At 43.3% G+C, this 12,500-nt stretch overlaps 2 protein-coding genes across 3 annotated transcripts in view; both read right to left on the reverse strand.

The window, feature by feature from the left end:
• tmem150b (transmembrane protein 150B) overlaps positions 1 to 3,540 on the reverse strand; it is a 3,998-nt gene extending 458 nt beyond the window's left edge. The window contains exons 1-6 of the mRNA XM_030793923.1: positions 3,441 to 3,540; positions 2,402 to 2,485; positions 2,232 to 2,291; positions 2,015 to 2,082; positions 1,731 to 1,858; positions 1,443 to 1,620 (exon numbers count right to left, since the gene is read on the reverse strand). Of these exons, the coding sequence (XP_030649783.1) occupies positions 1,443 to 1,620; positions 1,731 to 1,858; positions 2,015 to 2,082; positions 2,232 to 2,291; positions 2,402 to 2,466 (499 nt within the window). The 5' untranslated portion in view covers positions 2,467 to 2,485; positions 3,441 to 3,540. The remainder of the gene's footprint in view (positions 1 to 1,442; positions 1,621 to 1,730; positions 1,859 to 2,014; positions 2,083 to 2,231; positions 2,292 to 2,401; positions 2,486 to 3,440) is intronic.
• A 3,268-nt stretch (positions 3,541 to 6,808) lies between these two features.
• adsl (adenylosuccinate lyase) overlaps positions 6,809 to 12,500 on the reverse strand; it is an 18,031-nt gene continuing 12,339 nt past the window's right edge. The window contains exons 10-13 of one of the 2 annotated variants that reach the window (XM_030793444.1): positions 11,290 to 11,380; positions 8,942 to 9,031; positions 7,594 to 7,770; positions 6,809 to 6,919 (exon numbers count right to left, since the gene is read on the reverse strand). In XM_030793444.1, coding sequence (XP_030649304.1) covers positions 6,833 to 6,919; positions 7,594 to 7,770; positions 8,942 to 9,031; positions 11,290 to 11,380 — 445 coding nt within the window. In that variant the 3' untranslated portion in view covers positions 6,809 to 6,832. The remainder of the gene's footprint in view (positions 6,920 to 7,593; positions 7,771 to 8,941; positions 9,032 to 11,289; positions 11,381 to 12,500) is intronic. The other variant, XM_030793445.1, reaches the window with a different exon arrangement.

Genomic DNA, 12,500 nt, shown 5'->3' on the forward strand with positions numbered 1-12,500 from the left:
AAAACCTGCTTCTCAGCTGAGAGCCCCAGAGCTATCGGTGAAACATTCTTTAATGGTATATTGTTTACACAATTAGTATACCCCAAAAATACATAGCACCCCCCCCAAAATAATACTCTTCATTAAAATAGATACAACCAATAATTGTAGCATGTGTGTTAGCGGCTTGTCAGCTGTGTGTCAGCGGTTTGTTGGCTGTATTATAGCGGTGTGTTAGCCCCGTGTGTGTTAGCGGTGTGTTAGCCCTGTGTGTCTTAGCGGTGTGTTAGCAGTGTGTTAGCTCTGTGTTAGCCCTGTGTGTGTTAGCGGTGTGTTAGCGCAATGTTAGCGGTGTTGCAGGTGCTGCAGGTGCCCAATCCATACATGCACCAAGTCAGCACATGCGCATATTTAATCCCTTTTACGACACTGCCAAATCCACTCCACGCATGTGTGAATTTTTATGCTGTTGTTTTAACTGTGCATGTGACAATAAATGCTTTGACTTTGCATATGATCATATTTGTCCTCAATAAGGTATGAAAATACGCTTAAAACTTCTGATTTGTTCTATGCAGCTGTTTGCAGCTATCAAATCCTTAGGTAATCGATCTGTTTGATTAAGGTAGCTGCGGTGTTGTGAGAACACTTGTGATCCCTGATCAGTAAAGCTATGGCTAGCTTCTGCTCACCTTGTGAAATTGGTGACGCTTTAACTAAGTGTCTTGCTTTGTAGTCCTGTTATTTTGTCGCTATTAGCAGAGGGATAGCAACAGACATATTTTACAGATAGAATGGGTCTTAAGTCTTTACAGAGATGACATACACATGTATTTTACAGAACAGAATCGAACGCGGTTCAAGCAGTTATTTAACTACCACGTACATTATTTTGTCGTTTCTCCAAAATGCCATTACTCATAGGGATTTTTTTTAACAAACTAGAATTTACAAAAGTGCTAATCTGTAGCCTACAAAATGACAAAATATTTAAAAATATTTAATGCTTGTTACAGCACCGATATGGAAACGATTCTATATCTGTGCTGTAACAAGCATTCTATATCGGTGCTGTAACAAGCATTAAATATGTTTAAACAGACTCTCACTGGGAACAGCCACTTGTTTCCAGATAAATGGACTTGCTGTTGGCCAGTGGCCAGTTTCAACACCGTTAAAATGTTCACACATGCATGGTACAAATTGGACAGGAATAAGTTGCATTTCCGATTACATAATTACACATGTGTAGACTGGATCGGGCAGCCAGGATGGATCGGGTACTTACGGGTGTTTTAACGGTGTGTTAGCCCCATGTTAGCAGTGTGTAAGATGTGTGTAAGATGTGTGTTAGCGGTTCGTTAACAGTGTCTTATCAATTTGTTGGCTGTATTGTAGCCGTGTGTCAGCCGTGTGTTCGCCCTCTCGCCTGCTCTAGGCCAGACGCGTGATGAGAAGGATACTGCTGATGACCAGGATGCTACACACGCTGCAGAGCACAATACGTACAGGTCCCGTCCACCTGCGGTCACTGGACGGCTCTGCCTTGTAGGTGATCCACGCCTGCATCCAGAAATAAAGCGTACCCATAAAAAAGGCCAGGAATGCTCCTAACAAATGAGCAATTCTCTCCACTGATTGCTAAGGGAGGAAAGGAGAGGGTGATGAACAGAGTATGTGATGTTTAATGAGAAGAATATAAGACAGTGTATCCGTGTGTCTGAAATGAGACAAAAGTTGCACTAAATCACCTGGAAGTTTCCAAGGATGGAGATTCCAATGGAAGAGATGAAACCAAACACCAAACTCGCCGTGTTTACACGAGAAGCACCACCCAAGTCTACCACCTGCTGATACCGGACACACACCACCCACAGAACTACAACACCCACACACACACACACACACACACACACACATATACACATATACACGCACACACACACACACACAAAGATAGAAGCCGATCAGAAGAGATCTCTGTCTGAGTGTGAGATAGCTCCATAACAAGGTGACGCTGTCAGACAGTACTGACCGAGGAAACTGCACACGTTACAGATCTGGGAGAACAGGCAGCTCTGTGGTGTGTAGGAGCCACAGGTACTAAAATGAGAAAGATGAAAATGAAGAATTATATAAACTACACTTTACATTTTATATAGACCACACTTTACATTTTATGTGAATTTTAAATGTATTTTACCAAATTCAAAGTTGTGCATACACACACACACACACACATACAGCCTCACCTGATATATGGAAATTCAACTGTCAGATTGACTGACTGATTTGATACAGCTATACCAAACCTGCAGTCAAAGAGATAGATATCTAAGATCTCAAATACACACACACACACAAGACTAAAATTAGAAAAAAAAAAACCAGAGAAAAGATGTGTCAGGGCAGAAGGACTCACACTGTCCAGACCCCCAGCGTACCAACCAGTGCCAGGGAGACGGGGAGAAACGCCCACATCCACATTATTAACCAATCAGATTGCCTGCAAAAGGACTTTGTCAAAGCATTTTCATTGGTCTATACCAATATATATCACACAGGTCAGCTGCAGAAATGCACATTGACTTATTTTCCTGCCATTTGAACTTAAGACAAGGGCTCTATAGACTCATGGTGCAGTTAGCTGGTTTACAGATAGACAGATGGAGTTTTGTTTGGAAAGTAACGAATGTGTTGGTGTCACGCCCAGTTAAAAAAATATAACCATGTACTGTAGGCTTTGATATAAACATGTACTGTAGGCTTTGGTATAAACATGTACTGTAGGCTTTGATAAAAACATGTACTGTAGGCTTTGATAAAAACATGTACTGTAGGCTTTGACATAAACATGTACTGTAGGCTTTGATATAAACATGTACTGTAGGCTTTGGTATAAACATGTACTGTAGGCTTTGATATAAACATGTACTGTAGCTTTGATAAAAACATGTACTGTAGGCTTTGATATTAACATGCACTGTAAGCTTTGATATAAATATGTACTGTAGCTTTGATAAAATGTCAGTGACGTTGTTTGTGGACAAACGTTGGTTAGTTATCAGGGAGAGGTCATAGGTCATTTTCACTCCCATTCCTGAATCACACACTCATACAGTAGACTCACCGGCATTTCCCTAGTTCACCTCGAGAGCAATAAATCAAGTTAGAATTCCAGTTAACAAATGACCAGTTCACCAGTTTAAACAGCAGTTTCCATGTTCACCCCAGACAGGAGAAAATGGAGAGAGAGAGAGGGAGAGAAAGATGAGAGAGAAACAGAGCTGAGAGAGCGAGAGATGAGAAGGAAAGAAAGAAAAAGAACGAGAGAAACGGAGTGAAAGGGAAAGAGAGAAGAACAGAGGGGAAGAGAGAGAGAGAGAGAGAGAGAGAGAGTGAAAGTTAACGGCTCAGAACATAAAGATCTCTAAAAGAAAGCTGAATGCAGTTATACATACCGTGGCGTGTGTGTGAGACTGTGGCGTGTGTGTGAGGCCGCGGCACAGGGGACGCATAAATGACTGCCGTTGATTACCCAGAAGAGGTTGACAAGGCTCCTTCTCCCATGTGAGTCAAGTCTACTGGCATGTTTATGACTGCGTCAACTCAAACTGCACCTTGACCACACACGGTAACTAATATCTCCTTTAACACAAATACGCGTCACTTACACAGTCACACTACACTACACAATCACTGTACGCAACGTAACCACACTACACAACACAATGAGACAACACTACACAATCACCCTACACAACACAATCATGCTACACAACAGCAACACTACACAACACAGTCACACTGCACTACACAATCACTCTACACAACACAATCACACTGCACTACACAATCACGCTACACAACACAGTCACACTGCACTACACAATCACGCTACACAACACAGTCACACTACACAACACAGTCACACTACACAACACAGTCACACTTCACTACACAATCACACTACACAACACAGTCACACAACACAACACAATCACACTGCACTACACAATCACACTACACAACACAGTCACACTACACAACACAGTCACACTGCACTACACAATCACACTACACAACACAGTCACACTACACAACAGTCACACTACACAACACAATCATGCTACACAACACAATCACACTGCACTACACAATCACACTACACAACACAGTCACACTGCACTACACAATCACACTGCACTACACAATCACAATACACTACACAATCACACTACACAACACAATCACACTACACAACACAGTCACACTGCACTACACAATCACACTACACAACACAGTCACTCTACACAACAGTCACACTACACAACACAATCATGCTACACAACACAATCACACTGCACTACACAATCACAATACACTATACAATCACACTGCACTACACAATCACCCTACACAACACAATCACACTGCACTACACAATCACGCTACACAACACAGTCACACTACACAACACAGTCACACTGCACTACACAATCACACTACACAACACAGTCACTCTACACAACAGTCACACTACACAACACAATCATGCTACACAACACAATCACACTGCACTACACAATCACACTACACAACACAATCATGCTACACAACACAATCACACTACACAACACAGTCACACTGCACTACACAATCACACTACACAACACAATCACACTGCACTACACAATCACACTATACAACACAATCACACTACACAACACAATCACAATACACTACACAATCACCCCACACAACACATTCACACTACACAACACAGTCACACCGCACTACACAATCTCACTACACAGCACAGTCACGCTGCACTACACAGCACATTAAACTACACAATACACAACTCAATTACAATACACAGCACATTAAAATACACAATACACAACTCAATTACAATACACAGCACATTAAAATACACAATACACAACTCAATTACAATACACAGCACAGTCACACTGCACAACACAGTCACACTACACTACACAACACAATCACACTACACAACACAATCACACTACACAGTCACACTACAGAACACAATCACACTATAAAACACAATCATACTGCACAATCACACTACACAACACAATCACACTACACAACACAGTCACACTGCACTACACAATCACACTACACAACACAGTCACTCTACACAACAGTCACACTGCACAACACAGTCACACTACACAACACAGTCACACTACACAACAGTCACACTACAGAACACAATCACACTACACAACACAGTCACACTGCACAACACAATCACAGTACACAATCACACTACACAGTCACACTACAGAACACAATACACTATACAACACAATCATACTGCACAATCACACTACACAACACAGTCACACTATACAACACAGTCACAGTACACAACACAGTCACACTACACAGTCACACTACAGAACACAATACACTATACAACACAATCATACTGCACAATCACACTACACAACACAGTCACACTGTACAACACAGTCACAGTACACAACTCAATTACAATACACAACACAGTCACACTACACAGTCACACTACACAACACAATACACTATACTACACAGTCACACTACACAGTCACACTACACAGTCACACTACAGAACACAATACACTACACAACACAATCATACTACACAGTCACACTACAGAACACAATACACTATACAGCACAGTCACAGTCACTGTCACAGTACCATTAGAGAACAGAGAGAGGGTGGGGGGAGTGATGAGGGTGGTGTCCTGACAGAGTGGCACAGATACTCAAACTTCCTGATAGGCTTCAGTATGAAAACCATTGGCCTGATAAACATGACAGTGTAAAAACTCCACGTAGACCTCCACTGTTTCATTTCTCTACTCTCCCTCTAAGTATCACAGCAAATTATACAAATCTGAAAAAGTTCAAATGTCTCTCTCACAGACACGTGGCCTCAAAAACAAACCTTTTCACTTTTCACACCTCTCTATACGCCTCTCTATACGAGTCTGTGGTCTGTGTGAACTGGTGTGTAAGTGTTTTACTGGTCTGTGTGAACTGGTGTTTGGGTGTTTTATTGATCTTTGTGAGTTAGTGTGTGTGAGTGTTTCATTGGTCTTTGTGAGTTGGTGTGTGAATGTTTTATTGGTCTGTGTGAGTTGTTGAGTGAGTGTTTTACTGGTCTATGTGAGTTGCTGTGTAAGTGTTTTACTGGTCTGTGTGAATTGGTGTTTGGGTGTTTTATTGGTCTGTGTGAGTTGGTGTGTAAGTTTTATTGGTCTATGTGAGTTGGTGTGTGTTTTATTGGTCTGTGTGAGTTGGTGTGTGAGTGTTTTATTGGTCTGTGTGAGTTGTTGTGTAAGTGTTTTCTTGGTCTATGTGAGTTGGTATGTGAGTGTTTTATTGGTCTATGCGAGTTGGTGGGTGTTTTATTGGTCTTTGTGAGTTGGTGCGTGAGTGTTTTATTGGTCTGTGTGAGTTGTTGTGTGGGTGTTTTATTGGTCTTTGTGAGTTGGTGTGTGAGTGTTTTATTGATCTGTGTGAGTTGTTGTGTGGGTGTTTTATTGATCTGTGTGAGTTGGTGTGTGGGTGTTTTATTGGTCTGTGTGAGTTGGTGTGTGTTTTATTGGTCTGTGTGTGAGTTGTTGTGTGAGTGTTTTATTGATATGTGTGAGTTGGTGTGTGGATGTTTTATTGGTCTATGTCTGTGAATCAGTGCATGCCTGTGTGCGTGTGATAAATGATGTTACCATCGACAGAGACAAGAGTCATTTGCCATACAATTTTTATTTATTGTGAGAACATGTTTGATGTATGATTTGGTGTGTGTGTGTGTGTGTGTGTTTTAGAGTTCCAGTTCCACTTTGACATTCATCTTATCCTTATACGGCTCCAGCAGAGGCCTGACCTCCACAGAGAGAAACTTCGCCACCTGAGAGAGAGGAAGGATGAAAACGAATCAAATAATGAATAATCAAATGTACAACAGCCTGTTTCACATCAAATGTATGCATGTAAAAGCATGTGTGTGTGCGTGTGTGTAAATATACCTATATATATATAGACATGTGTATATGTATAATGACATATATATATATATGTGCGTGTGTGTGTGTAAGTGTATCAGAGTGTGTGTGTGTGTGTGTATTTATGTGATTGTGTGTGTGCGTAAATTTATCTATACACACACACACACACACACACACACACACACACACACACACACATATATATGTGTGTGTGTGTGTGTGTGTAAGTGTATCAGAGTGTGTGTGTGTGTGTGTAAGCATATCAGTATGTGCGTGTGTGTGTGTGTAAGCATATCAGTATGTGCGTGTGTGTGTGTGTAAGCGTATCAGTATATGCGTGTGCGTGTGTGTAAGCGTATCAGTATATGCGTGTGTGTGTGTGTAAGCGTATCAGAGTGTGCGTGTGTGTGCGTGTGTGTAAGCATATCAGTATGTGCGTGTGTGTGTGTGTAAGCGTATCAGTATGTGCGTGTGTGTGTGTAAGCGTATCAGTATGTGCGTGTATGTGTGTGTAAGCGTATCAGTATATGTGTGTGTGTGTGTGTAAGCGTATCAGAGTGTGCGTGTGTGTGTGTACCTGCTGTGGAGCACGGCCGATGAAAGTTTTGGGGTCTAAGAGTGCGTCTAGTTGGTTAATGATGGGTGTGAAATAGGCGTCGGCCTTAACACGGTCCAGCAGGTCATTATCACGCCCCTCCTGTTTCACCACGGCCGCAGCCTGCTGGGACAGCACGCGGATCCTCTCATGACAGTCCTGGGGGGGCAAGGGGGGGGGGGGGGGGGGGGGCATTGCAGAGAAATTAAGTTTATAAAACTGAGATCTATCATTGGTGAATTATTAACAAAGTCTTAACCTTAATGTGACACATTAAGACTGTGACTTTAAACCTACAGTGAATAGAGACTGTCGTTCCTACCTGTCTGTTAGGGGTGCAGTTCACACCTGTCTGTTTATACCTGTCTGTTAGGGGTGCAGTTCACACCTGTCTGTTTATACCTGTCTGTTAGCAGTGTAGTTTATAACTGTCTGTTAGCAGTGTAGTTTATACCTGTCTGTTTGTACCTGTCTGTTAGCAGTGTAGTTTATAACTGTCTGTTTGTACCTGTCTGTTAGGAGTGTAGTTTATACCTGTCTGTTAGCAGTGTAGTTTATACCTGTCTGTTTGTACCTGTCTGTTAGCAGTGTAGTTTATAACTGTCTGTTTGTACCTGTCTGTTAGGAGTGTAGTTTATACCTGTCTGTTTATACCTGTCTGTTAGGAGTGTAGTTTATACCTGTCTGTTTGTACCTGTCTGTTAGCAGTGTAGTTTATACCTGTCTGTTTGTACCTGTCTGTTAGGAGTGTAGTTTACACCTGTCTGTTAGGGGTGTAGTTTATACCTGTCTGTTAGCAGTGTAGTTTATACCTGTCTGTTTATACCTGTCTGTTAGGAGTGTAGTTTATACCTGTCTGTTTGTACCTGTCTGTTAGGAGTGTAGTTTATACCTGTCTGTTAGCAGTGTAGTTTATAACTGTCTGTTTGTACCTGTCTGTTAGGAGTGTAGTTTATACCTGTCTGTTTGTACCTGTCTGTTAGGAGTGTAGTTTATACCTGTCTGTTAGGAGTGTAGTTTATACCTGTCTGTTTGTACCTGTCTGTTAGGAGTGTAGTTTATACCTGTCTGTTTATACCTGTCTGTTAGGAGTTTATTTTATACCTGTCTGTTTGTACCTGTCTGTTAGGAGTGTAGTTTATACCTGTCTGTTTGTACCTGTCTGTTAGGAGTGTAGTTTATACCTGTCTGTTAGGAGTGTAGTTTATACCTGTCTGTTTGTACCTGTCTGTTAGGAGTGTAGTTTATACCTGTCTGTTTGTACCTGTCTGTTAGGAGTGTAGTTTATACCTGTCTGTTTATACCTGTCTGTTAGGGGCGCAGTTTATACCTGTCTGTTTCCCCCGGCTTTGACCATGGCCATGATGATGTTTTCGGTGGCCATGAAGGGCAGTTCATTACGAATGTGTCTCTCGATCACCTGAAAGAGACAGAGACTGTGACACTCTTCATGACCTCACTAAAAATCAACCAGCTCACTCGTCATCATCATTCTCAAATTACAGAGACACGCAAGTGTCTACGAGAGAATCCGGGCAGAGTCAGTCTTCAGTTATCGATCCACACAGCTCCTCACGCGTTGCTTTGATCCAGCTCAAAAGAACTCTTCATTAACACCAGAGGCGTTGTTAGGATCAAGAAACACTGGGGGCTTAGCCCAGCCCAGAACTCTTCAGATTTTCACCTGATAATTGCTCTTTTTTCAAGTCATTTCAGAGTCAAATGAACAGAAGCTGTGAGACACTCTACCCAGAGGTCCTGGTCAGGTGAGTAGGCAGGCTTTCACAACTCTACCCAGAGGTCCTGGTCAGGTGAGTAGGCAGGCTTTCACAACTCTACCCAGAGGTCCTGGTCAGGTGAGTAGGCAGGCTTTCACAACTCTACCCAGAGGTCCTGGTCAGATGAGTAGGCAGGCTTTCACAACTCTACCCAGAGGTCCTGGTCAGATGAGTAGGCAGGCTTTCACAACTCTACCCAGAGGTCCTGGTCGGGTGAGTAGGCAGGCTTTCACAACTCCACCCAGAGGTCCTGGTCAGGTGAGTAGGCAGGCTTTCACAACTCTACCCAGAGGTCCTGGTCAGGTGAGTAGGCAGGCTTTCACACCTCTACCCAGAGGTCCTGGTCAGGTGAGTAGGCAGGCTTTCACAACTCTACCCAGAGGTCCTGGTCAGGTGAGTAGGCAGGCTTTCACAACTCTACCCAGAGGTCCTGGTCAGGTGAGTAGGCAGGCTTTCACAACTCTACCCAGAGGTCCTGGTCAGGTGAGTAGGCAGGCTTTCACAACTCTACCCAGAGGTCCTGGTCAGATGAGTAGGCAGGCTTTCACAACTCTACCCAGAGGTCCTGGTCAGATGAGTAGGCAGGCTTTCACAACTCTACCCAGAGGTCCTGGTCGGGTGAGTAGGCAGGCTTTCACAACTCCACCCAGAGGTCCTGGTCAGGTGAGTAGGCAGGCTTTCACAACTCTACCCAGAGGTCCTGGTCAGGTGAGTAGGCAGGCTTTCACACCTCTACCCAGAGGTCCTGGTCAGGTGAGTAGGCAGGCTTTCACAACTCTACCCAGAGGTCCTGGTCAGGTGAGTAGGCAGGCTTTCACAACTCTACCCAGAGGTCCTGGTCAGGTGAGTAGGCAGGCTTTCACAACTCTACCCAGAGGTCCTGGTCAGGTGAGTAGGCAGGCTTTCACATCATGAAATCTCAGTTCTCGTTCAACCTCGTTACTGTTTTTGAGGAAAACGTTTAACCCTAACCCTAGCTGAAGAGCCCTCTTCTTCACTAACCTGAGCCTGTAGCTGGGGCAGTGGGCCTCTCACGTCCTGACTCATCTGCTGTTACAGCAACAGGAGATAGCTCTTCCTCCACCTCCTCTAGCCTCGCCTCCACCTCACTGCCTCCACCTCACTGCCTTCGTCCTTTTTCTTTTTTAAAAAAGCTTTTCATATCCATAGGCTTCAAGTCTTGCCTTAGTGAATTAGCTAGCTAGCTACCACCAGATGCCAACGATGACAAGCCCTCTGTCTCTCTCTCGTGCTCGAACAAAATGCGCATGTTCCAAGTAGTGTGAAGTAGATCGGCTGCATGAATGACACAGAGGACCCAAAACGTACCTGCGTTTTTGATCAACGATATCATATTATTTTCGAGGACTTTAATGCATGAACAGAATGACAGATGAATAGATCCAGGTATTTTTTTTAAAATTACTCTTATTTTTGTTAAAAAAAATATATATCAAGATCCAGGGCTATTCATGAAACATTCTGGGCTGTAGCCTGGGACGCCCAGGTCTAATGATGTCACCGATCAACACATGTAGGGAGCATAACGATGCCACTGATTAACACATATAGGGAGCATAACGATGCCATTGATTAACACATATAGGGAGCATAACGATGCCAATGATTAACACATATAGGGAGCATAACGATGCCAATGATTAACACATATAGGGAGCATAACGATGCCACTGATTAACACATATAGGGAGCATAACGATGCCAATGATTAACACATATAGGGAGCATAACGATGCCACAGCGCTGATCAAATTCAGGTCTCAGTCATGATCCTCAGAAATAGTTTCCCACAAACACAAATTTCCAAAACTATATCAATATCCACTGTGTGTACTACACACATACTACTGCACCCCCCCCTCCCCCACCCCACACACACCTTAGGGTAAACCACAAGGCCCTCAGTGACATTCTGCAGGGTGCTGAGAATGATATCAGCAGTGAGGAAGGACTCCGGAAGAGAGATTCTCCTGTCAGACAGACACACACACACACACACACACAACACACACACACACACACACACACACACACACAACACACACATACACACACATACACACACACACACACACACACACACACACGGTCAGAGACATAAAGGAATACAGAGGCTGTTAGCATTAGTCTGTTACAGTGTGCTACAGTATATTACAGTCTGTTACAGTATATTACAGTCTATTACAATGTATTACAGGCTATTACAGTGTATAACAGGCTATTACAGTGTATAATGTATTACAGTCTGTTAGTGTATTACAGTCTGTTAGTCTGTTAGTGTATTACAGTCTGTTAGTGTGTTAGTGTGTCAGTGTACCACAGTCTGCCTGTTACAGTGTATTACAGTGTACCACAGTCTGCCTGTTACAGTGTATTACAGTGTACCACAGTCTGCCTGTTACAGTGTATTACAGTGTACCACAGCATGCCTGTTACAGTGTATTACAGTGTACCACAGTCTGCCTGTTACAGTGTATTACAGTGTACCACAGTCTGCCTGTTACAGTGTATTACAGTGTACCACAGTCTGCCTGTTACAGTGTATTACAGTGTACCACAGCATGCCTGTTACAGTGTATTACAGTGTACCACAGTCTGCCTGTTACAGTGTATTACAGTGTACCACAGTCTGCCTGTTACAGTGTATTACAGTGTACCACAGTCTGCCTGTTACAGTGTATTACAGTGTACCACAGCATGCCTGTTACAGTGTATTACAGTGTACCACAGTCTGCCTGTTACAGTGTATTACAGTGTACCACAGTCTGCCTGTTACAGTGTATTACAGTGTACCACAGCATGCCTGTTACAGTGTATTACAGTGTGCCACTGACCCCAGCCTGTCTCTGTTATGAGGCCTGTACTAAAACTGACCCCAGCCTGTCTCTGTTATGAGGCCTGTACTAAAACTGACCCCAACCTGTCTCTGTTATGAGGCCTGTACTAAAACTGACCCCAGCCTGTCTCTGTTATGAGGCCTGTACTAAAACTGACTCCAGCCTGTCTCTGTTATGAGGCCTGTACTAAAACTGACCCCAGCCTGTCTCTGTTATGAGGCCTGTACTAAAACTGACTCCAGCCTGTCTCTGT

This window comes from Chanos chanos, chromosome 16 (assembly GCF_902362185.1).
Source record: "Chanos chanos chromosome 16, fChaCha1.1, whole genome shotgun sequence".
NCBI lineage: Eukaryota > Metazoa > Chordata > Actinopteri > Gonorynchiformes > Chanidae > Chanos > Chanos chanos.